Genomic DNA, 26,607 nt, shown 5'->3' with positions numbered 1-26,607 from the left:
GCATTGATCACAGGTCCTCACATACCTCTTACAGTCTTCCTGCATCCTTAGCCAGAAGTAGCCCTGATTGATAACCTTATTGGCGAGCGACCGTCCTCCCGAATGATTGCCGCAGATCCCCTCGTGGATTTCCGCCATTATGAGCTCGGACTCTTGCTTATTAAGGCATCTAAGGAGTGGTCCCCCGAAGGACATCCTATACAGTTCTTCCCCAACAAGAGTATATTTCCCGATCTGCCGAAGCAACTTTCTGGCTTCCCCTCTGTCTGCGGGAAGAACCTTTGTGCGCAGATACTGAGTGAATTCTTCAATCCATCCCGGCGTTCTTTCGGCCTGTGCGCACTCCCTCTCCTCATGTTCGATGCTTGCTCTAGGCAGGTATTCCACCGGTAAAGATCGTCCTTCCATCTCTCCTAGCATTGAGGCGATGTAAGCCAACGAGTCCGCATGCCTGTTCTCATCCCTGGGTATCTGGCATATCTCCACTTGGTCAAACTTTTCAATCTCCCGTTTAACTGAGATCAGGTATTTCGCCATGCGTTCGTCCTTTGCTTCAAATTTCCCGTTGCACTGGTTTGCTATAAGTTGGGAGTCGGTACATAGCTTTACCCGGCCGATTTTCAACTCGCTTGCCATCCTCAACCCGTGGATAACTGCCTCGTACTCAGCTTCATTATTTGATGCCCCATACCCGAGTTTGATGACTTTTTCCAATCTATCATTGCTCGGTGTTACAATTACTATTCCCACCCCCGAGCTTGAGTAGTTTGACGATCCATCGACAAAAATTCTCCATCCTCCGCCTGCTTGTCCCATAGCTCCACTTCTTCCCGTCCCTTCGTCTTCATTTTCCAACTCTTCCTAGTTCGGATCCTCAACCGGGAAATTCGCAAGGAAATCTGCCATACTTGCCCTTTATTTGCTGTCCGGGACTCAAATTGTAAGTCGTACTCTCCGAGGATTACAGCCCACCTTGCCATCCTCCTTGACTTTTCGGATCTGTGCATCATCTCTTTCAGCGGGGTGTCCGTCACGACTCGGATGCGGTGGGAAAGGAAGTAGGGCTTGAGCTTGTGTGCCGAGTAAACGAGCGACAATCCCACCTTCTCCGTCCTGGTGTACTTAACCTCCGATACGCCCAATGTTTTGCTAACGTAATAAATAGGATATTCCCGTCCCATTTCAACTTTAAAAAGAACTGAGCTTACCGATGATGGACTGGTTGCCAGATAAATCCCCAGCTCCTCTCCTTCTTCCGGAGAGCTAAGGATCGGTGGCTGCCCCAAATACCTCTTTAGGTCGCTAAAGGCTACCTCGCACTCCATACTCCATGCAAAATTCTTCTCCTTCTGCAATAACGCGAAGAGCGGGGCGGCATCGATCGGATACCCTGGAGATAAACCTGTTCAGCGCAGCTATTCTCCCTGCCAACTTCTGCACCTGCTTTTGGTTAGCGGGGCTCGGCATTTCTACCAACGCCCGGATCTGGTCTGGATTTGCCTCGATACCTCTCCTGGATAATGTGCCCGAGGAATTTCCCAGAGGAAACGGCGAAGACACACTTCTTCGGATTCAACTTCATTTTGAAACTCCTCAGCCGGTCAAATGTTTGCTTAAGGTCTGCCAGATGGTCTCCCGCTCTCTTGCTTTTTACCAACAGATCGTCGATATATACCTCCACAATCTTCCCGATCAATCCTTCGAACATTTTTGTCACGAGTCTCTGGTAGGTTGCCCCGACATTTCTCAGACCGAACGGCATAACTTTAAAATAGAACAGCCCTTGCTCGGTGATGAATGATGTTCGCTCCTGGTCTTCCACTGCTAGGGGGATCTGGTTATACCCCGAATATCCGTCCATAAACGACATTCTCTCATGTCCAGCAGTGGCATCGACCAACCTATCAATCCTTGGCAGCGGGAAGCTATCCTTTGGGCACGCCTTATTCAGGTTCGTGAAGTCGATACACACTCTCACCCTTCCATCCTTCTTCGGCACTGCTACTATGTTCGCTATCCATTCTGGGTACTCTACTTCCCTGATAAACCCGGCCTTCAAAAGCTTTCGATTTCCTCATTTCCTCCCCTCACCCCCTGCCTGAGGCGCGACGACAGCCTCCGTGGCTTCTGCCTAATAGGTCGGAAGCTTTCATCAACATTTAATCTATGACACGCCACCGACGGTCTATCCCCAGCATGTCCTCCAATGACCATGCGACATCCTTGTTTGCCCTCAGAAGTTGGAGTAGGCTGCTGCCCGCTCCTCCTGCAACATCGTGGTACCGACACTAACTATCTGTCCTCCATCGCCCCCGAGAGATCCACGGCTTCGACTTCCTCAACTGTTACTCGCTGCTCGTGCAGCGGCTGCTTCTGTAATGCTACGAAGATTTCATTATCAGTTGGAGGTGCCTTTCTCTTCCCCGGGGGGACGGCCTCGGTGCCTCGGTCTTGCTTCAAGGCCAAGTGAAAACATCTCTGCGCCATCTCCTGATCTCCCCTGATTTCCATTATTCCTTCCTTACCCGGGAAACGAATAACTTGATGATAGGTTGACGGGACTGCTTTCATCTCGTGTATCCATCTCCGGCCCAAGATCGCGTTATAAGCCGAGTCTGCATCTATTACCACAAATCTTGTCATTACCACTTTAGACCCTGCTGAGATCGGGAGTGTGATTTCTCCTACCGAACTGCTAGCGGCACCGTTGAACCCATAGACGAGGGTCGGTGTTGGCTCCAAACTACTTGAAACCCCCATTCTCTTTGCCGCGCTTAGGAAGAGAATGTCCACCGCGCTCCCCGAATCCACAAGTATTCTTCGGAGCTCGACGTTTCCCACTGGGAGCGCGATTACTAACGCGTCCTGATGGGGCCCTACCGTCCCCCTTTGGTCACTCTCTGTGAATACGATTGCCCGGGGATCTGCTCCGTGGTTTGTCGTTCCAACTACCCGTACTCCTGACGCCACACTGTTAACCCCGACCATATGTCGGATCTTTTTTACCTTTTCTCGAATCTCCCGCCTAAACGGCACTTCGGCCCCTAATAATCCTGTGATGGTATGAACTATCCTGCGCTCTTCCGTCTCTCGGCGCCCCCCTTTAGCTGGCCTTCTTTGCTCGGGCTTTCGCTCTGCTCTCTCGGTAGTCTCCCCTCTTCTCCTTCCTCCCGCGGAAACATAACCTTTGAGCTTCCCTGCTTCGATCATATCCTGGATGATATGGCGCAGCCTGTTGCAGTCCTCAGTAGGGTGATCCTCAGCCTCATGATACTCGCAGAATGGTTTTTCGGGTTTCCCCTTATACCCCCGTGGCGGTTGGACGAAATCGGGCTCCCCCCTTATGTGCCTCAGAATCACGGATAGTTTTTCGTTGAGCGGGGTATACACCCGGCCTCTTTTCCACCACGACTGCTCGTTCGAATCTCTCCGCCTTTTCTTACTTCCTTCCACTCCAGGGTGGGTCGGTACCTTTGAAGCGTCTACCCCTCCTTCGCTGTTAGCCACTGTCTGGGTGCTTCTTCTTCTGCCCTTCACAGATTCTTCCACCAGGATGTACTTTTCCACCTTCGCATACAAATCTTCTAGACGAGTAGGATCAGACTTGATCAAGGACTCATGCAACCGTGTTCCCGGGATCACCGCAGCGATGCACGCCGCGCAGGCTGTGGCCTCGTCCATGCCCTCTACGTCCAGGGCTCTCGTTCGAAAACGGGTTACGAACGACCTAATACTCTCCCCGGGCTCCTGTCGAAGGTTAAATAGAGTATTAACTCCAACCTTCTTCCTTCGCAGGTGTACGAACTGCCCAACGAACGTTTCTTCTAGCTCGGAAAAGTTCGTGATGGACCCAGCTGGTAAGGCCTGGAACCACATCATGGCCCCGAGCCTCAAGGTTGACGGAAACAGCTTGCAGAGCAACGGATCATCATTTTGGTACAGCACCATTTGACTTCTGTAGTGTAGTATATGGTCCATGGGATCTCGCGTCCCGTCATAAGTTTCAAACTTTGGCATGTGGAACGACCTGGGTGGTTCTGACTTCATTATCGCCTGCGAGAATGGTGTCCCTTTGAGTTCCCGAATTGCGTTCCGTACCTTTTGCGCGGGATCCTTTCCTCGCGCGAATTCCTCATTCCTCCTTTTGAGCATCTCCTCCACTTCCTTCCTCGTCATGGTTTCTTTAACTTCGGAGCTTCCCTGCTGCGTTTTTACTGCTGCTGAATCTTCAGTCCAATCTACCTCTGTTCTTGCCGCTCGAACAGGATGGTCGCTACTCTGCTCTGCCCCTGGGCCTTCCTCGGTCCCCGCACGCTCGCCTAACCTTTGCCTGAGCTCTTCATTTTCCCTTCTTATTTTCACTATCTCATCATTTTGTTTCTCCAACCCCCTGCGCATTTCCTCTCTCATCTCCGTGAGTAAGTTGTACATTGCTAGCATTGGATCCGACGCGTTTGGGGGCGAGTCTGCTGGTAGTGGGTTTGATGGCTCTCCACGATTTTCGCCTCTAGCTCTTCCCATATTGGTCGTTTGTCTCCTTGTAAGTTTCCCACGGACGGCGCCAAATTGTAGATGCACGAAATGGCTCTACACTTTCCTTCTCTTTAGGTTCGGGGGACCTGCAAAACAGCCCACTCCGACGATCAAGTTAGCCAAATTGATCAGTGTAATGTATTTAGAGAAGGAGAATTCGAACCTCTTTTACTCATAGTTTTCTTCCTTATATAGGCGTTCAACTTGATCGTTTTCTGCGCCACCCCTTGAGGTGACTTGAGGTAGTTAGCTTACTCCCTGACATGTCAGCTGCAGGAGTTGTTGCAACTGCCCTATCGCTTCTGAGAAAGTCAGAGTTGGTCTGACATGACGTGGGTTGTTAGAACTGGCTGTCTATTGCAGGCTTATCTGTCAGACCTGTCATACCGACCTACGAGCTGATGGCACAGCTCCGAGCTTTGAATACATGCATTCGTCGGAGTTAATAAACCGAAAAAGAGTCGTGGTTTATCCGACCTCAAAATCATTATCCTTGGCCCTTTATCCGAGCCACGTGTCGGTGCTCAAGAATTTCCCCCCACATTTACCAAAGAAGTCACCACATCGCCTACCATGCCAACTTCCATGGTTGATTCTACCAGGCAAAGATAACCACACAACACATCGTGGCTTCTTCTCTCTATCCAACAATAATTTTTATCACTTGGAACTACCAGAAGCTTGTGGTAAACACTGCTGGGGATCTTCTGAAGGATGGTTGGCCTTTGTGGAAGATAGTCCAGCCATCACACTGTTGAATCCTCTCACAAGGACCCAAATCCAACTTCCACCAGTGACTACATTTCCAGATATACTTGATTTTCGGATCTCAGAAGTTGGTGAAGAATATCTTTTTACTTGGTCCCTTGGTGATCCTGGCCCTCTTAGTCTAGAAGACTTGAAAATTTTTTATATGGAAAAGATCGTCTTGTCCAAAAATCCTACAGTTGACAATTTTATTGCCATGGCAATATGTAGAGAAGTGTCTAAATTGGCCTTTTGTAGATCAGGAGATGACAAGTGGACTGTGATAGAAGATGGAAGAAGCCATCGAGCCTATTCTGATATCATATATTTCAAAGGGCAGTTTTATGCTGTAAATTGTGGGGGAAGAGTTGTTGTTTGTGATATCGATGGTCCTTCTCCAAAGACAAGAAATATTAAACCGCCGGTAAATTTATGTTGTGAGACAGACAAGCAGTATTTGGTTGATTTATCTGGAGATCTCTTGTTGGTCTATAAGCACACAAGAGTATCTGTTGTTAAAGATGAAAATGGTGTGGAAGCTGATTTCTATCAAACATTATTTTTCAAAGTTTTTAAATTGAATCGTGATGGTCGGAAATGGGTTAAGGTGAAAAGCTTAGGTGACTCCATGTTGTTCCTTGGCCACAACTCTTCCTTGTCTCTCTCTGCCAAGGACTTCACTGGATGTAAAGCAAATTGCATCTACTTCACCGATGATTTTTTCATAGGCGAGTGTTTTACAAAAACTTGTCGTGGGGGTCATGATATAGGTGTGTTCAACTTGGAGGACGCAAGTGTCGAGCCATTTCCATGCTACATGGAGGAGTCTATGCTAAAACATCAACCACCCGTATGGGTCACACCCTCCCTGTGTTAAGGCATTTTTATGTAAGAGTTTTGTTTAGTCGTGCTTGAGAAAAGAACATGTTCTAAATTTATTATGCATTCTAATTAATGTTGAATTTTTAAGAATCTTTGCTTTATAACTTTTCTTTATCTCCCCATTGTGCTATGAATGAAGGGTTTATTTGTTTCAGTTCAAGCAATTCACATAGCTATTTTAATTTAATTCCATTTATTGGAATTTTACTAAATGTGACATTGAATTATGTTCTTTTTTTGTTTTTTGTTTTTTGTTTTTTTAACCTTCTATTATTAAAATGTACTTTGCAAGACTGTCTTCTGATAATCATTTGGATAGGAAGTAGTACGATCTGCAAGCCCATGGAACAACTTCTAGCATGACAAAAGCTGGTCTTATGGAAGAAAAATCAGACATTACTGCTTCCAAGACTTGCAGGGTAGTGAACATGATTGACATCATCAAGTGCATGCTAGATTTCCTACTGCCACATTCATGGCACTCTATTTGGTCGGAGAGAGGGAGTGGGTTTCATCTGTTCTGGATTGTATGCTCTGTTCAGTTTCAGCTAAGGTTCTCTTTAATGTTGTTGGTCAGCCTAACTGGTTCATCATGTCATATGCATAGCTGGAAAGGATTTAGACTGGGAGTCCTCATGTACTCAGATCAGGATCTTATGTTAGAAGGAAATACTTCTAGTGACCAGTATCCATCTTTTAGGAAAGTTGGTTTGCATTATGTTAAAAGTCGGCTTTGACCCATAGCTCAGCTGGTTTGACGCATTGCAAAGCAACTTTGGGGTTGTGGGTTCAAGTCCAGCTTATCCATCAAAAAGGAAAAAAAATGTTTGCATTGAGAAGTACCAAAATGCAACCATCAATGTTTGAACAACATAGAGAACAGTGAAAGGAAAGCTGTTGAAAAGTCTAGAGATATTTCTGATGCTTCCATATATGCTGATTTCTGGTGTGATTTGAATAAATTGAAATTTATTAAGTTATTCGTTTTACGTTGTTCTTCAAAAGTCTCACTCATTTCGGCAAACAGGCTTATCGTGAGAGAATTGCAGAGCTATCTGTGGGTTGCAAAAATCTCACTTGGTTGGCCTTGGCCTTGAGGAAATAGCATGGTTAGCTAATGATTTCATGCAGATCTGTTTCATGGATAAGCTCCCAAGCTTTCTGCTTTCCTTGGTTCCCCCTCCCCCTTTTTTTTTATATCTGTTAAAATGTGTTTCATTCGGTTATTAAATGTGTATTTTTCTTTTCATCTTAAAGGATTGCCTACCCTTGGTTCTCGATTTTGCGGTAATCCATGTGTTCTTTAACCTGACAATTTTTATATTGATTATGTAAATTGGAGCATGTTTGCAAGATAACTCTTGTATTACAAATATGATGGTGGGGTAAATTCAACTTAGAAGCAAAAAAAAGATTGTTTACACCTTGGCAAAGTGTGTTGCACAATTTTGGTGCTTAGTTGATCCTAGCAAATAAAGAAAAAGATACATTAAATATCCCTACCCATCCAATTAAAGTAATGATTCTTAAGGATAGGAGTGAACTGTCCCTCAACATACTCCCAAGAGTCCGTGAGCCTAACTGGGTACATAAACCACTCCTTGTCTGTCTCGGAAAGTTGGAGTAGAACTTCCTGACCTTTTCTCTTCATCAGGTAGAAGAATTTGGGCCTTTTGTGAGTGTTTGAGAGCTTATATTGGATCCGGATGTCGATTAAACCAAGCTTTTGGTTTTCGAGGAGACAAGAGTTCATCAGCTTGATCATAAAAATCAAACGAAAGAAATTCCCCATCATCTGACCCGGAGCCTTGTGGTAGAAGTTCAGGACTTCACGGGTCAGTGGGGACAGGGGTACCCTGAGAATTACCTTGAATTGACCCCAGAAGACAACAGTCGTATTCTTCTCCCAAGTTTTGTTAGGGTCAAGGAAGTCACACCATTCCGTAACCACAAGTTCTAGAATATAATATGTGGCTCGGAACTCATCTTTGAATGGCCTAACAGGAGTGTATGGTTTTTTACCCATTATGATCTAGGGGTTTGTTAGTAGGAAAATGAAAAAAAAAATGATGATGAAAAATCACAAGACAGAGGTGGTAGGGAGGGTACCTTGAGTTAGAAGGGAGGAAGAAATAAACTTGGACTGGAAAATCAAGCGAAGAAAATCTTGGAAGGAAACTGGCAACACTTTGACGTAGAAAGCCAGAGAGAAGTAAAAATGAAGAGGAAGAGATGCCTTTTTATAAGAAGGGTATCCTTGAGATTCACATTCGATCTAAAGGCCAGGGCTACCTAGAAAAGAGAGCACGTTATGGGTTATCATGACCATCATTGCGCCCCAAAACGAGGCAAGTGAATGCCACGCGCCCCGTGCCTAGCCTGTAATGTCAGACAATTGCATTTAATGGTCGACATAATGAGGTGACAACGCAGGATTGCAGTCTTATCAGTGAGTGGCACGTGGAGTGGTCAGTAAATGCGCACATAGGGACCATGCAATTCATTTAATGCATGATGTTCCGTACATTAGAGGTCTAGTATCATAGAGCTCGAAGTATTATTTGGAATAATTTTGTAGAGATTCTCAAAAACTCGTGATGTTTTTGACCTTTCGAGAGGGGGCATTGTGGGAGAATAAATCCATTAACCACAAAAGAAAATGGATTGGGCCGGAAGAGTGTCCGATACTTCACATGGCCTGGTTATTCCCATTTCCGAACACACATAAGTCGGGCACGATCTGTAAAAATAACAATCCTGGAGAATAAGACTTGCAAATCCCTGAATTCTTGGGATTTGAGTGCAATATCTTAGGGAAGTTCCTATCTACAAAGGATTGAGCATTTACCTTTTCAAAGATAGAAAGGAGATAAGGAAAAAATGGAAAAAGAGAAAAAGGGTTCTCTATAAATAGAAGAAGAAATACATAACAAAAGTACGCTATCCTAACACAAAAATAAGAGAGATTTTGTAAAACTTTCTAATAAATCTAACTTTGGCATTGGAGGCTTAGTGTTTTAGGGAAAAAGGTCAATTGAGGATTAAAATTACGAGCGAGCACTTTAAGAATTCAGGAGGATATCGAAGCTCGGCCCTTGTAATCAATTCATCACAAAATCGACCTTCACATTTATCTCGAGATATGTGTTGATGATGCAAATAAATGATTTATATGAAAGTCAATTTTAAACCCTCCACATATACTACTTATCTTAATTTAAGTTATTATTATTACTAATTTATATACTATTAATGAGGAATGAACCAATCAGACTTGGGTTGGGCATTTTATGCCCGAGGTGGGGTTGGGCACAGGCACTGGTTGGTGTTTGTCAAGTGTGGGTAGGGTACGGATTGATCCCAACACACCCAAGTTTCAGCCCTGAAAATGGACTTGTGTAGCTCGATCCATAATCATTTGGACTGTAGTGTTCTCCTCGGTCAATGTGAGTGAGTTACCCATTCCAAAATGGAGCAAGAAAGACCAAGTTCAGTGAGTTCGACTCTAGCTCATATCCATAACTCATAAAGCTACTCCTAAGTCCTACCCTAAACTCCTACGTGTTCAACGTGGCAAGTACACATATGCGGTATAATGTCGTACGTACAGTACGGATCTAGAAGAATAGTATGATTTTCTTTTTCTATTTCTAAATATATATGTTTCTTGAACTTGCCACGTCGTCAGAAGAGTTAATGGGGGGAGTCTGTCAAAGGTGAGTTCGAAAATCACGAGTCCTCTTAGAATTAGATACGTTGTTGGATTTCTTTTACCACATCTACTATAACTTAGTACCAAAAAATTGTTAGATTTATTTTCTTATAAAACCTGCTTAATCGCACCTTCATCGTACTAGTCGTTTCGATCGATCTCCTCTACTCTAACCTTCAATCTAAGTAAATTATAAGTTGTAGAGGATTAAATTTCTGCAAATCTAGGGTAAATTAATAACCTTTTCTGGTTTAATCCCAGATTCTTAACCAAAAAATTGTGATTCAATCTCTCCAGTTCATTCTATCCAAACAATTAAATGGGTGATTGGTCCAATCTTCCCAATGATTTGTTAATGGAGATATCCAAGCGGCTTATGACCAACACCAATTATGTTTGGCTTCAGGCTGTCTGTATTCCCTGGCGATCTTGTTTACCAAAGAAGTCACCACATAGCCTACCATGCCAATTTCCATGGTTGATTCTACCAGGCAAAGATAACGACACAACACATCGTGGCTCCTTCACTCTATCCACCAATAGGATTTATCACTTGGAACTACCAGAAGCTTGTGGTAAACATTGGCCTTTGTGGAAGATAGTCCAGCCATCACACTGTTGAATCCTCTCACAAGGACCCAAATCCAACTTCCACCAGTGACTATGTTTCCAGATATTCTTGATTTTCGGATCTCAAAAGTTGGTGAAGAATATCTTTTTGCTTGGTCCCTAAGTGATCCTGGCCCTCTTAGCCTAGAAGACTTTAAAATTTTTTATATGCAAAAGATCGTCTTGTCCAAAAATCCTACAGTTGAAAATTTTATTGCAATGGCAATATGTAGAGAAGTGTCTAAATTGGCCTTTTGTAGATCAGGAGATGACAAGTTGACTGTGATAGAAGATGGAAGAAGCCATCGAGCCTATTCTGACATCATATATTTCAAAGGGCAAATTTATGTTGTGACACAGACAAGCAGTATTTGGTTGATTTATCTGGAGAGCTCTTGTTGGTCTATAAGCACACAATAGAATCTGTTGTTAAAGATGAAAATGGTGTTGAAGCTGATTTCTATCAAACATTATTTTTCAAAGTTTTTAAACTGAATCGTGATGGTCGGAAATGGGTTAAGGTGAAAAGATTAGGTGACTCCATGTTGTTCCTTGGTCACAATTCTTCCTTGTCTCTCTCTGCCAAGGACTTCACTGGATGTAAAGCAAATTGCATCTACTTCACCGATGATTATTTCGTGGGTGAGTGTTTAACAAAAACTTGTTGCGGGGGTCATGATATAGGCGTGTTCAACTTGGAGGACGCAAGTGTCGAGCCATTTCCATGCTACATGGAGGAGTCTATGCTAAAACAACCACCACCTGTATGGGTCACACCCTCCCTGTGTTAAGGCATTTTTATGTACGAGTTTGTTTAGTTGTGCATGAGAAAAGAATATGTTCTAAATTTATGTCTGGGATGACCCAGGATTTACTGTGATTCTCACAATTCTGACGTGGACATGCATACATAACCGTAGATGGTTTTTACTCGTATCGCGAGGAAACACATCTATGGTTATGTGCACATCCCACGTCAGATTTGTGAGAATCGCAGTAAATTCTTTTTGTCATTTCAGCATTTTCCTTTTCTTTATCTTCCCATTGTGCTATGAATGAAGGGTTTATTTGTTTCAGTTCAAGCAATTCACATAGCTATTTTAATTTAATTCCATTTATTGGAATTTTACTAAATGTGACATTGAATTATGTTTTTTTATTTCTTTTACCTTCTTCTTTTCTTAAAGTGTACTTTGCAAGACTGTCTTCTGATAATCATTTGGATAGGAAGCTGTAAGATCCGCAAGCCCATGGAACAACTTCTACTTCTAGCATGACAAAACCTGGTCTTATGGAAGAAAAATCAGACGTTACAGCTTCCAAGACTTGGAGGGTAGTGAACATGATTGACATCATCAAGTGCATGCTAGACTTCCTACTGCCACATTCATGGCACTCTATTTGGTTGGAGAGAGGGAGTGGGTTTCATCTGTTCTTGATTGTTTGCTCTGTTCAGTTTCAGCTAAGGTTCTCTTTAGTGTTGTTGGTCAACCTAACTGGGTCATCATGTCATATACATAGCTGGAAAGGGTTTAGACTGGGAGTCCTCGTGTACTCAGATCAGGGTCTTATGTTAGAAGGAAATATTTCTAGTGACCAGTATCCATCTTTTAGGAAAGTTGGTTTGCATTATGTTAAAAGTGACCAGAAATATCAGTGTTTGAATAACATAGAAAACAGTGAAAGCAAAGCTGTTGAAAAGTCGAGACATATTTCTGATGCTTCCATATGCTGATTTCTGGAGTGATTTGAATAAATTGGAATTTATTAAGTTATTCGTTTTACGTTGTTCTTCAAAAGTCTCACTCATTTCGGCAAACAGGCTTATCGTGAGAGAATTGCAGAGCTATCTGTGGGTTGCGAAAATCTCACTTGGTTGGCTTTGGCCTAGAGGAAATAGCATGGTTAGCTAATGATTTCATGCAGGTCTGTTTCATGGATAAGTTCACTAGCTTTCTGCTTTCCTTGGTTCCCCTCCCCTTTTTTCTTTGTATCTGTTAAAATGTGTTTCATTCTGTTATTAAATGTGTATTTTCTTTTCTTTTTAAAGGATTGCATGCCTACCCTTGGTTTTCGATTTTGCGGTAATCCATGTGTTCTTTAACCTGACAATTTTTATATTGATAATGTAAATTGGAGCATGTTTGCAAGATAACTCTTGTATTACAAATATGTCTGTGGGTTGCATTTGATGGTGGGGTAAATTCAACTTGGAAGCAAAAAAAGGATTGTTTACACCTTGGCAAAATGTGTTGCACAGTTTTGGTGCTTAGCTGATCCTAGCGTTGGCCTTAGTTAGCTTCAGTTTGATCACACACTACATGAAAATCGTAAAAATTGATTAAAAAAAAAAATTGTTGGGTATGGCCTGACGAATTTTAGAAGTCCAAATTCTGTGGCCATGTGCCCATGAATTTCAAGTTTTTAGCTTCCATAAACACATTAAGTGTGAATTTTTCCTCTCTCTCTCTCTATCTCCCTCGATTTCATCTTTCACTCTCTATCTGATCGCTCGATTTCTCTCTCCATCTCAAAGTGATCTCGATCTCTCAGCATTGAAGATGATGGAGTGAAGTAAAAGCCATTAACCTAAGCATCGAAGTCACTCTCGAAATTTCTCAGGTTGATAAATCAATACTGTTGTTCAGGTTGTTGAAGATGAGATCCAGGGTTTTCAATTCCACAAGCTCTTTGGTCTCAGAGCTAAGTCGAAGCTAGATCTGTTGAACTAGTTGAAGAATCTGAAAGCCTCCACAAGCTTTGCTCTGTGTCGCAAAGGTCACTGATGGAGCCCCTAATAAGCTTTCCAAGATGTATAAATCTCACACACACACACACACACACACACATTTTCACTTTAGATCTCATTAATTGAATCATTGGATCTGTTAGTTAATTGCTACTGAGTACATCGATTTGATCAATTTTTTTTTTTTTGAATTCTTCTGGATGTAGTAAGGTGGTGAGGTTGTCGATTGATCAGTTTACTTGGTTGGGACATGTTTTCTTCAGTTTTTACAAATCAATTGCATTCACAGGAAGAAATCTGTTAGAAAAAATCCTATGATTTGAAGTATAAATCAAACAAGAACACAAGAATCTCACACGACACAAGATATACATGGTTCGGTCAAAGCATCGATCTACGTCCATGGGCGAACACGATGATTTCACTATATTAACCAAAGAAGAACTAGGTTACGATTTCTCTCTATCTCTCGTATATCTCTCACGTTCCTTAGGGTTTCAACTCTTACCTTTTATATACTTAGGATTACAAAGAGGTTAGATAGGTCGGATCCAAAATCAAACCAAATAGGCTTAATATTTTGCCTTAAAAGATCCTGGTTCAATTCATGACAACTCTCCATATACAAAAATAGAAGACATAACCTAACAAAATCCAAGGGAAATTGCAAGTCATCTTGGTCCCTTAGTTATGTATTATTTCTTATAAAAATATCATTATTTATTTGGGTTTTGGTTTTAAGTTCTTCTTGAACAATATTCTTTATTGCTTGTAAATTATTGGTGAGAAATTGGTAATCATACCCCTGACACTCATTATATGGTTGTTAGACCTTAAAATTTGAATATATTTCAATTGTATCTTTTTATTTCTTATCTCTAGGTTTAATTATCTTCTTATAGTCAAAGTAAGGGTTTCAAACCAACAAGGGTCCCTGACACTAGAACATCTAAATAGCTTGGTTGGGCAATACAATTCTTCTTAGTGTTGACTTAGTAAGTGTTAAAATCCCTTGCTATATCAATTAAGTCATATTGTTGTCCTATGCCTCCACTATCAATTTGGATGCAATTGTTTAATCTAATTTAACTAGTTCAAACTTGATTTGATTGAAGATATTTAAAATCATTAGAAAGACTCAATCTTTCGAACAAAAAAAAAAAAATTTATGGAAACAAAAGTTCCCTGTCAATATCTACTAATATCTGGAACATTGGATACAAATTGATAAGGGTATTAAGAGATCTAAGTTATTCATAAGGGTAAAAAATTTTAACTCTACCAATGAAAAAAATTAAACCTTTTATATAAAAAGGGAAAAGGATGATCCAACGACTTCTTCCTACTCTCAAGTGAGATTTTTTAAACCCTTGTTTTAAATTATAAGTTTCAATGCTTTCTTATTCTATTGTCTTTGAAATTAATTTTTCCAAGAGTTAGAATGTTTCGAAACATTTCAAATGTTTGAAAGGTTTTGGTGTTTCAGGCGATTGAAAAAAAAGAAATGAGACGAGATTTTTTCGAACCTTGAATGTGACTATTGAGTTTGTTTTCTAAAAGTACTAGAACCACCTTTGCTCAAATATTTGAATTACAATTTTTTTGTTTGTTATAGCTTATAGATTAATATTGGTCATGCATATAACGACATAGTTTTTATATAGGGAAGATATATATCTTTTTTTTTTTTTCTGAAAATAAAATATCATTGTCATATAATCATCTAAGACGTTGCCTGATTACTCATGTGACTTCCATTTTATCTGTGGGGCCATATCATGCAGGGGCGGTGCCAGGATTTAACTCATGTGGGGGCAATGTAAGAGTGGAAGTTTTCTTGTGAGGGCATCGAAGATTGTAATTTTTTTTCGTGGGGGGCAACATAACAATGGAAACTGTTTTGCAGGGGCAATTAAAAGTGTAAAACAAATTGGGAGAGCAATAGTTCATTACTCTAAAGAAGGTTTGAAAATTCTTATGGGGGCAAGTGCCCCCATTTCCCCCACTCTAAATCCACCCCTGATATCAAGGATAATCTAGCTATAGTAAACCAGTACATATTACATGTAACATTTCTCATCATAGAACCCTCACCTCAAAATTTTATTACTCTATTCAATTTTGTTTCATAGAAGATGGCCTTCATGTCCTTTTCATCCACCAATACCAACCATGCTTTTAGATACGCCATTTGCACAAAATATTCAGGTGAAACAACATATCTCTTAATATTCTATCAACATCAAAAAAGGATAATTAGACATGTATTGGCCACACAATTATAACCCTCTTCTTTGAATTTGTAAATTTTTTTTTTCATTTTCTAGTATCAATAATATATATACTAACATGAAAAATGAGATTTGGCGATGTTGGCTTAAAGTAGCGAATAAGCAAAAGTTGTGATATGTCAAACAAGTCACCTTGACAGAGACATTGGTAAGTAATAACATCCTATTGCCTATGCTATCATAGTCCACAATTCATAGTGGTAATTATTGTTTGGAAGGAGTCTCCAAGGTAATTATGGAGAATCTTTTGGACCCATCCGTTCTTGACTCTTCCCATCATGATTTTCAAACTCGGTATCATGTCTCGTCTCGTTCAACTACAATACCGAGTTGACTCAGATGACAAGTCTCGTCTCATTTGAGTTGTCTCGTTCGACATTGAGACAATATGATTTTTAATCATTTAAAAAATCTGAAAAAATTCAAAAAAGATTCCTATTAAAAAATGAGTCCAAAAAAATATAATATTAAAAAAAAATCGATTTAGGAAATAATAGAGAGTTGAAGCTTTAACTCGTTTGTCTCGGTTAACTTGGATGAGATTTTAAAAATCTCGTCCAATATGTCTTGTTTAACTCACGAGTTAAACATTTTCTACGTTGTCTCGTTCGTATCGCACAAGATATTGTAAAATATCGTCCGAGATGACTCGCTTATCTCACGATACGCGGTTGTGGCAAAACACTTTGTGAGTTGGTCTCGTTGGGCTCTGATACCGAGTTAACTCGGGCGATACGTCTCGGTCTCGAGTGATTTTAAAAACCATGCTTCCCATTCAATTAGTTTTAACCATTATTGTTAATTAAACTAGCAAGATTTATTCAAATTGCATAAATATGATACTCCCATTATTTGTTATTATTTGAATCTTGAGCTTATGAATCTTGCCTTATGCTTGTCTTTAAAGAAATCTGAATCTCTTGTTATTTATGTTGCCTTCTATTTGTGCTTAGAGAATTTCCAAACTTCGATTGTTTCGCTTATTATTAATATTGACTTACTATTTGTATTTAATGAACTTTGAATCTCTATTAATCTTTCTTTCTGCACGTGTTTAGAGAATTTGCTGGATTTAGTCTCATGAAGTTCTATGTTCATGCAGGTAACAGAAATCAAGAAGGTTATTTCTGGTTTCCGGAAGCATGGATCAAAAGAGATCCGTCGCCTCGCTCGGACTCTCATTGAGAACGAAACTCGTAGCTCTACTAGTAAACTTAGCTTGTATGTTTTTTTTATCTGTCTAAAGAGAGTAGGGACCAATTTTTAGTATGATTTACTAATTTTGGTTTCCTCTCATATATCTGCATGGATTTTTTGAATGTTTATGCTCTAAATAAGTAGACTTTCTTAAATTATTTCTATATTTGTTGGTGGATTAGTAGGCCTAGTTATTCAATTTCCATTACAGATAGTAAGCATATCGGTATTGATTAGCTCCTTGGACTATGCATCTCTATTCTTCTAATGGGTATAATTTCTAATCCTTCCTTAAATCCGCTCTTTTCCTTGGCTTATTAGCTTTTTCTTGAAGAAATCGCTCGGGATATTCAAAAGGCCAAGTAGGATCAGAGAATTGTATTACTAAGGTATTTCAATCCCGTTGGAGCTCATGAGAGTGGTAAATTAGGTGAGGATCCCAAGCGCATTCCAAATAATCTCATGTCTTACATCTAAGAAGTAGCTATTGACAGATTGCCTGAGTTGAATGTATACACGGTCATGATTAAATTAAATAAAAGAACGGTCATTGAATTGGGAAATCTACAATGGAAGAACGGAAATGGTTTAGAATCTATAGATGGGCATATTCAATACGAACATGGTCCTAGCTGTTACAAGGGGACTCACGGTGTAATTGGAAAAGCGGGGATTCATGGTAGCTTCCCATCCTGCCTAAGGGTTTACATTTATTTGTTGAATAATGGAATCCTGCATAGCCAGAGAGAAAGAAGGTGAAACACAATAGATCCAAATAAAAGAAGATATTTTCTCTATCATGGAAGGAAACTACCTGAGGAATCTGGACCTAGACTTGATTGAAGGAACCGGTTTCACTGCATCCACCTGCAATTACACAAGTTTAGTTCGACTTTATGATGTAGAGGTAAAATTTGCCAGTTACAAAGTATATAGAGAGGGTGAGAGAGAGAGAGGAAAAAACATACAAGCTCTATCTAGCAGCCTTAACTGTGAAAAATAATAAGTAAAAGATTGGAACTTTATCCACTTTGTCGTGGCAAATGGACGTTTACCATAAACACATAATATGCTAGGTTGGTTCACATAACTGTTATGAACATCAGTGCTGGTGGCAGATTCATATGGATCTGAGAAAATTTTGTTGAAAATATTAAGCAACAAACAGGCATTCCCATCTTTCAAATTTGCACCATCAGAAGGATCAGCACCAGTTCATAATTCACTTCTAGCACTAAAATGAACAAAACTTTCTCCCATTTAATACCTTACATTTGTGGATGCCGTTAAAAACACACACGAGATACAATCCCGCACACGCGATGTTGAGTGACCAAGTCCACTAATTTGCCTAACAGGGACTAAAAAAGATTTACTGGCCATTTACCCAACACAGGAAAAATAGGATCTCAACCATTCAATATGCCAATCATGGATAGTTTGAAAACATATGAATGTTCCAATAGACTAGTATTTTTACAAAAAATATAAATTTTATTTCATTCAGTTTTATGCATGTAAATGCTACATAGTGGAGTATCCCAATAGAAGATAAAGTATCGGAAAGTAGGATTGGGACGTGTAACAAAAGAGGTTCGCTCTATTTACACCTACCATCTGATGTAAGTGCACCACTATAGTGAAGAAAACAAATACCAATGCTCGAGATGTCCTCATCAAAATGTGTCTCCCCATTCCCGATATTTGCACCAACCACATTCAAAGATAAATCCTAACCTTCTTGTTCACACCTCACCCACATGTAGAAGACGATGTGAGTAACTCAAATTTTCATTTTTGTTTTTTCAATCGATTCCTTCTTTCTAAAACTTTGAAGATCCATATTTTTGAAGATTGCAACAATGGAAGTAGGTTTTCTATTGTTCGTTTGATTTATTAGTATTTTTGTTATAAAAATAAAAAATAAAAATAATTGGGTTTGTTTTTCTATGTCAACACAGACAAAATCGAATTTATTTTTAAACCATGTTTAAAATGAATTGGGGTGCTCCTACTTTAAGAATATTGTTTCTTGTGAGAAGGACATGGCCTGGACCTTTTTCCTGATGATGAAACAAGATCACACTTGAGTAGTATGTGATAAATTGAAGAGAAGAGCCATTAGAGAAAAAGAGATGACAAAAACATATGAAGCAGGGGAATTGGTTGCAATCTGAAATAGAGAAACAAAGAATGTGAGAAGGATTGATCGATATAATATATTTTAAGGTTTGAACTTTGGAGTTGGTGGGTGCAACTGCAACTCTAATCTATCATCTATTCTGTTAAAACTAAGAACTCCCCCCATCCATCTAGTGTTGTTTTCTTTAATTTTCTCCACACACACAGAAAGAAGATAGAATATAAGGAAATGATCCATTGGATTTAGAATTAGACAGAAATTCAAATGGAAGCACAGACCATCATCATCATCAGCCAAGCCATAGAACTAGCTTTTATCAATATCTGACAGATTAAGCACTGAAGTACAAGTACAAGCACCCTATTCATCCGGACTGTTAGATCGCGCTCAATCTCATGGCTCAACCACTATTTAACCCAATTTAGAGAGGTATCTGAGCTTGCTTTTCGAAAACTAAAATATGGGAATTAGATTTATTCTCTTTAAATTTTGTTTATTTTGTTTTTCTTTGCAGATTAAGCTACCTAAAGATGTTCCTTATGAGTTGTTATATGGGAGAGCTGGGTTCTTATGGTCATGTTCTTTCTTAAACCATCATATTGGGAAGGGCACGATCCCTTCTTATACTGTAAGTTTTGTTTTGATTTAATATTTTACTTGTAGATAAATGGGTTGATTTGATAATAGGGTTTGGATGAAAATTATGTAGGGTGTAGTAGTAAAAGAAATTATTAAGGAAAGCTATTATCTAACAGGGTAGATGCTCACGAATGTACAAATGGCGTGGAAAGAAGTATTGGGGTGCGGCGCACGGACTTGCAGGGATTGTTCATGTTTTAATGGATATGGAATTGAAACCAGATGAGGTTGAAGACGTCAAGGGTACTCTGCGTTACATGATTTGGAATTGCTTACCAAGTGGGAATTACCCCTCGAGTGAGGGAAGCATGAATGATCACCTTGTACATTGGTGTCATGGTGCCCCTGGAATTGCCTTGACCCTTGTTAAAGCTGCTGAGGTAACTCTTTTTTTTCTCATACCAAGTTGAGAACATAGTAGGAAAATCTTGGTTAATTGAAAAGGAAGAATGGGCATCTTCCAATGCTTTTATTAAAGTAACCCATTTTGATGTTTAAGCTACCCGTTGGATGAGCCTCATCATTGAGAGTTGAATGGACCGGAGTACTGGACAATTCCGCAATGTTTAATACAATTATGGCTAAGCTCTTGAGAAAATAGTTAGGATTGATAATTGCAATTTTGCCTCTTATGTATTTTCTAAGGAGAGGCCATGACATTGATGAGCACACAAGCCCTGTTTTGGGTCTTCTTAGGGATGTAATAAATTCTCTTACCTTTTTAGTAACTGTGTTGCTCTGAATTAACCAAAAAATGATCCATCATAGTCAGGTCTTTGGAGACAAGGAGTTTCTGCTGGCAGCTATTGATGCTGGAGATGTAGTTTGGAACCGAGGGCTGTTCAAGAGAGTTGGGATTTGTCATGGTGTGAGTGAAATACCTGCGTGTTCCTCACACTTTATCAACTGACAGGTAACATGAAGCTTTTGTTCCAGGCAAAAGCCTTTACTTGCTTCCTACTTGATAAAGCTGACAAACTTATGTCGGAGGGAACAATGCATGGAGGCAATCATCCATTCTCACTGTTTGAAGGGGTTGGAAGCATGGATTCTCTCTTATTGGACATGATCGAACCTTCTCAGGCCCAGTTTCCAGCTTATGAACTTTGAAACTCGGCATCATGCAAAAGCGAAATGACATATATGTGATACTTATGCACTATAAAACTTGACTACTTGTAAATGAATATGAGAAATAAACATCACTTGTGTGACTCTCATAGATTGTACATTATTGTGTACTATGTTGCCTATTTCTTTCCCGTAGGGATTACCTTCTTTTGATGCATAGTTGGGTTGGCTGTTTCTTTCTCCATCTTATGCAGAAGAAAAAACCACAGAAATTGCTAGTAATGTATTGCTCTCAAAAACAGATTTCTTACCCAAGTTGATATTCTTCAGAAATACAAGCTTGGATTGTCTTCTGTCACAGCTTCCTTCAATGTGTGCTAAGGGTAGCATTTTCTGGCATACCACAGTGGGTGTGGTCTCAGGTTATAAACCCATTTGATCGGTGACTGAATACAGAGCAGACTGAAATGACTTGGATGAGTCAAATTGGTTTACTCAAAAATATATCTCTGTGACCAAGATGGCTGGGATGAGTCAACAAAGACAAAAGATGGACTCAGATGGGGTTCTGCAAAAAATTGGCAAGGCTGTAAGTCTTGAAAGAGTTGATTTTAAAACTTGGACTAGTCTGAGAGATGACTGGGACAAAATTTTCAGAATATTGGATGAGTCTATGTGACATGCAAACCAGTGGTATATCTTGTAGGGAATCCTATCAAACCTTGCCCGACTTGTCCGAGTCTCATACGTACAAGATTTAAAATCAAGGCTGGAACTTGAACTTTAGAATTTGTTGGGCTGAACTCATCATTACATGCCCCATATGAAGTCTGGAAGAAGAATATCTTAATAATGTACCTGAATGAAAGAAGGATCCCAAGCTGCTATACAGAAACAGGTTTTACAGGATGATCTATAGAAATAGGTTTACAGCTTCTTGACAACTAATCAATTGAAAGCGCTACTTATTAAATTCCGTAGTTCCCAACATGATTCTCTGTGAAAAAGGGTAGCAGAGAAACATGGATGTCCAATTCCTTGCTCCCCATTTTCCCAATTTTCCTGGAATAGACATGGAAATGGAACTCATACAAAATGATTTTGTACAAAATAAAATTTGGAGTTTGCCTGTGTTTCTAGAGTTTGGTCATGTGAGGCGTTTGGTTAATTGTGCATGATGTACAATCTATTCTTCTTTGCAGCCTGATCAATCACCACTAACGAGGATGGGAAGTCATATGTCACGGACCTAGCCCCTTGTGTGTAGTGCTGCACTTGAACTAATCTCCATGATCTAGTTCAATTACACTTCAAGCTTCCTAAGATACACTGCCAAGTATGTGAGCATTTTTTTGCATTTACCTTGAGTAATAAAATCCCTAAGATTATTTGGGGACAAGACTAAAGTTAGATAGTGGGAATCACAATGCAACTGGAGGTTAGATCCACAACAATAAGCTTTCCTAGAGGTCTAGCATTTGTAGTCAGAGAGTATCATCAACAATTTACCATCTTTTGATGATGTTTTAGATTTTACATGAATTGACATCGTAAAAGCAGATATGAGAACACTTTGCTTAGCAAATAAAGAGAACATTTGGAATTGCAAAAGATGTGCATTTTCAATAACATGAGATGTGACTCTATACACAATACAATATTTGTTTAGCCAATTCAAATCCTTTGGCGTAAGACTTTGATCATGATGGTGCCGTACCTAAACTCAATGAGTAATTTGACACAACAGACTGTTTTCCCTAGCACAGCATGGCACAGGTTCCAACTTCCTATCAACCAGGATTTTTTAAAGAGAGCTCTAACTGTTTACAATGTTGGATCAAACTATTTTCGTTCCAAACAAATTTTTCCTGCAATCAAAACCCTCCCTACAACAGGACTTAAGGCCATGCCAACCGTCCAAAGGTCTTGTCTTTGTTCTCTTCAACATACATTTGCTCAATAGAGTAAAGGGAAGGTAATTAACACTCATCCCCTCGATTAAATGGGTTCTTAAGCAAAAATATTCAGGTAGTATTCCTATATAAAATGGATCCTTAAAAAAAAAATTAGCACGCCCGAATCACATTGCACTTTCACCTTAACACCGGTATTTAGAGCCTGTTTGGATAGAAAGTAGAAATTTAAAAAAAAAAACAAAACAAAACTAGTAAGAATGTTATGTTTATAAAGTAGAAAGTAGTTTCTTTTGCTTTTTAAAAAGGACGGATTTTTTACTTTTTAGAAATAGTTTTCTAAAAATGAATCCAAACAGACTTTTTAACCTTTTAACTTTTAAAAGTCAAAATGTTACTTTTTTGTGTGTATCCAAACGGGATCTTAAGTTCCCAAGAATTCAACTGTATCAGTCCTTTCCACTCATTATCAATTGCTCCCAACCTCAAGCTTTGGGACATGCTGAATTCTTTGTGTGATGAGTTGCATAACTAGTAACAATCTTTCGGGAATTTAATTCACTGAGAAGGATGAGATGATGCTATAAGAATCTGAATCAAGGACTCTAGATCACCCCAACTCCTTCGGGGAAAAAGAAAGGAACTCATACAGGTTCACAATCAACAGCAACAAGCCACTAAAATCACTATGTTATGAAGGAAAAAAAAAAACAGAATAATAGTTTAGTATATGTGAGCTCTGGAATCAAAACAAAACTTTTGCCTCCACAAATAAGAGAAGATTCTGAACCTACCCATTGTTGTTTTGAGCATTAAAACAATTTGGAGGGAGATTTGAAGCAATGATGTAGAGATGATGATTATCATCACTCTTCCATTTGGTGATTCTCCTCCACTTGCTGGTGGGAAACCTTGACTTTGATCTTTGGAAGAGTAAGAGACTGTTCCTGTTGGAGTGCAGCTGGTGCTTTGACCATGTGGATACTCTGTTCCAACTCCTTCGCTGCCTCTCTCTGCTCCTTGGATTTCTTCCCCTTCATTCTGTCATTTATTTTCAAAAACCGAAAACAAGCGTTAATCAAAGTTTAAAATCTCATTTCAATGCAATATTTTGGTCAATAGAAAACTGATAGCCTTCGACCGAAAATCGAGATGGAGGAGAAGAACCTCAATGCATGATGTCTGGCCTCCCTATCCACTCTGACTTTATCGATCTTCTTAATGGCCTTCAAGGTGCTCTCCGCAAGATTCCTGTCATATCTCTCAGGCCTGTTTCGCTTCCTCTCAAACTCAAAGGTTGAATCCTAGGGAAAAGTCAAAAAATAAGAAATCAACCACTCTATCCATCTCGTTAGGTGATGGAATGTCAATATATAATCAAAGCATTATCCCAAAAGAGTCGGTGGAGTGAATCCTGTTCCTCTATACAATTTTGTCTAAAGCCATGCCATTAGAATGCCCAAGCTTGAACTGAATGAGATGAAGTTAGTGTATATTTACCTGGGTCATATCCTTCCCATGCAACCTTCTGTATGCCTTCGTCCATTTCACTTTGCGAGGATTTCTCTTCATCTTGAAGTTCTTATGGCATTTGGATCTGCAAAAGCGGAATACCTGCAGAAAGAATGCTCATCAAGAATCTGCAGCCTTAACCCAAGGTTAGACTTAAACATATATTTCCCAATTGGTGGGCTACATCTCAGATGAGCCATAGCGTTAACTTGGCACTGATCAAACAATGCTAACAGCTTGAAGAACTAGTTTCCCTGTTGAATGTAGAAGAGGTAATATTTTTGTCTGAGAAATTCTGGAATATGGCCAATCAGTCAATTTGGCTCTCTTGATCAATGGATACCATAGACCAGATATAACTAATGCTGATCTCAACATCCTCCGACTCCTTAAAAAACTATTTTAGTTTTCAATTTTCTCTTGTAAAGGATGCTTAAGAAATAATATACTTCCCTTCTAATATTGCACACCCACATATCTCAACTATATAAACTTAGTAAAGAAACGAAAAGTCAAGGGAATAAGTAATAACTCTTACCTTTGCATCATTGCGGACAAATTGAATACCATGTCCAGGATAGACGGTGGAGGAGCAGAACCAACACTTCTCCAATCTCATTGTAGTCTACGGTGATGAAAACCCCAATTCTCTGCAAAGAAAAAGTAAGGCAAAGGAAAACAAAATCCTAAGAAGTGGAAGTTAAAGCCCATCTTATTATTTAATCTTTACAAAATAAGTGATGAAGGTAACATTGAATCCATGGTCTTAAGAACGGTTATAACACCATTATAAGGCAATATTCTTCATTGTTTTATGACACGCCACACAATAAAGCCCATTAATTTTCTGCCATGATTTCAAAGGAACAACAAAACTTTAATCTCCAGGATAGAAGCATGCAGATCCTCTTTCCCAAAAAAATTCTTATGGGGAACTATAAAGAAAATAAATCCTAATCCAGCTCCACAACAATATCATTTTAGCATGCTTTTGTGTGTGTGTGTGTGTGTGGTGGGGGAGAGGGGGGGGGGAGGACGGCATAGTCACCATGTCGGAATACCGTTTTAAAATTGCAAGGGAAAATTTTGGAAACAAGAAAGAGGAAAAGAACGATAAATAAATATGAAAAACATAATTTATATATTTTTTAGAGAAAAAAACAGTATTGTATTACCTATATATTATAGAAAAATTAAAAACCAAAAGCCTTTTTTCTTCAAAATTGGATCTCAAGTGTTAAAAAAGTGTTTAAAACTAAAAAAACATACTTTAAATGTTCTAATCTTTTTAAATAGTTACATTTTTTATTGTTTTAATTGCTAGAAGTATAAAATGGAGGGAAAAAAAAAACACATTTTTGTGACTATTGTATGGGAGATGGGTATTGATAGAAGAACAAGAAAACCCTCCCCAAAAATTGAGGAAACCTACAAAAAGGTAAAAAGCTGACAAAATACATAGGATGTTAGGGCTGAGCAAGGGTCTATGACAATCAACCCCCTTTAGACGCTATCAAAAGCCACTTGATAGAAAATCCTGATAAAAATACCCTTGAATTCCTAAATACAACGTACACCAGTAACAAAGACTCAACTTAACCTCGAGCGTGATTTTGGGTAGCTTGTCTCAAGGGCCATCCCAAAGGATCTTTTGTTACACTCTTTCCAAATACCCCCAACACACAACAAAGGCTGCATCCTCCAAAGAATACCTCTAGGTCTAATGGCATAAACACAACCAACCAACCAACAAAGCCAAGACCAAGTGGGGTAAAGTCCAACAAATGTTAAAAAAGGAGAAAAAAGTGGACTCGCCATATAAGCCGTTCTCCCAATGATATTGTGAGGGCTATAATGAAGGATAAAATGACATTAAGGGTTCTACTGAAGGCTCTAATCAAGTAAGGAAGCCATTGCAGAACCAATAGTTGTTCTTCATCTCTACAAGATCTATTGCAAAGGCAACACCAAAATACTTGAACAAGGAGTGCCAAGTCAGAACTGAGAAACAATAAAAAATCAAGAAAGACCAACTCATACAATTATTTTTAGGCAATAAACTACAATGAAACAATCCCCAAACTAAATCTCTTACACCAAATGTGTAAAATAAAGATGGATGAGAACAACAGTACCAACAATGAGGCAAGAAAAAGAAGGAAAGGAGGGAAAATCAAAATTGGGAAAAAAAACCCTCACCTCGTAGATAACCCAACTTTCATAAATTAAGAACTATTGTGAAACAATCAAAGATTTCACAAGATAAGCTAATAACAAATCCTAAACCATCAAGCATTATTTTGAGGACAAAATTAGTTTTGGAGTTAACATCCAAGTATTTCAAGGTGAAAAGACTCTATGGAACAGAAATTAAGTATTTCAATGTGAGCAAACCACCAAGAATTTAACTTCAATGATGGTGCCACAACGATAATAGATGTACCCATCAATCCAAACCATCCAATAAACAAATAACCTTCTTTTGCACCATACCACATAATCCCAAACTTACAAGAGGCAAGCATTCCTACATAATAATAGATTGTATAACCCAAAGCCTTAAATTAAAGGTGACCAAAGCTTTAAATAAGAAAAAACACACATTTTCA

At 39.3% G+C, this 26,607-nt stretch overlaps 3 protein-coding genes across 3 annotated transcripts; 1 reads left to right on the top strand and 2 right to left on the bottom strand.

Moving 5' to 3' along the window:
- Window positions 1-2,292: 2,292 nt before the first annotated feature.
- Window positions 2,293-4,521, bottom strand: LOC147380938 (uncharacterized). The gene is made up of 2 exons (XM_086431031.1): window positions 4,430-4,521; window positions 2,293-4,348 (listed from the first exon to the last, which is right to left on the bottom strand). Exons 1-2 carry the CDS (start codon window positions 4,519-4,521, stop codon window positions 2,293-2,295), a joined length of 2,148 nt encoding a protein of 715 aa, XP_086287157.1.
- Window positions 4,522-4,960: 439 nt separating this feature from the next.
- Window positions 4,961-6,316, top strand: LOC147380937 (F-box protein SKIP23-like). Its single transcript, XM_086431029.1, has one exon. It carries the CDS (start codon window positions 4,961-4,963, stop codon window positions 6,155-6,157), a length of 1,197 nt encoding a protein of 398 aa, XP_086287155.1. The 3' UTR covers window positions 6,158-6,316.
- A 16,823-nt stretch (window positions 6,317-23,139) lies between these two features.
- LOC147380936 (putative ribosome biogenesis protein RLP24) lies at window positions 23,140-25,013 on the bottom strand. The gene is made up of 4 exons (XM_086431032.1): window positions 24,537-25,013; window positions 23,987-24,100; window positions 23,654-23,790; window positions 23,140-23,527 (listed from the first exon to the last, which is right to left on the bottom strand). Exons 1-4 carry the CDS (start codon window positions 24,615-24,617, stop codon window positions 23,353-23,355), a joined length of 507 nt encoding a protein of 168 aa, XP_086287158.1. The 5' UTR covers window positions 24,618-25,013; the 3' UTR covers window positions 23,140-23,352.
- Between the last annotated feature and the right edge of the window lie 1,594 nt (window positions 25,014-26,607).

Source organism: Akebia trifoliata, unplaced genomic scaffold (genome assembly GCF_017979445.1).
Source record: "Akebia trifoliata isolate Shusen 1 unplaced genomic scaffold, ASM1797944v1 Contig00868, whole genome shotgun sequence".
NCBI lineage: Eukaryota > Viridiplantae > Streptophyta > Magnoliopsida > Ranunculales > Lardizabalaceae > Akebia > Akebia trifoliata.
This window is presented reverse-complemented; position numbering and strand designations above follow the sequence as displayed.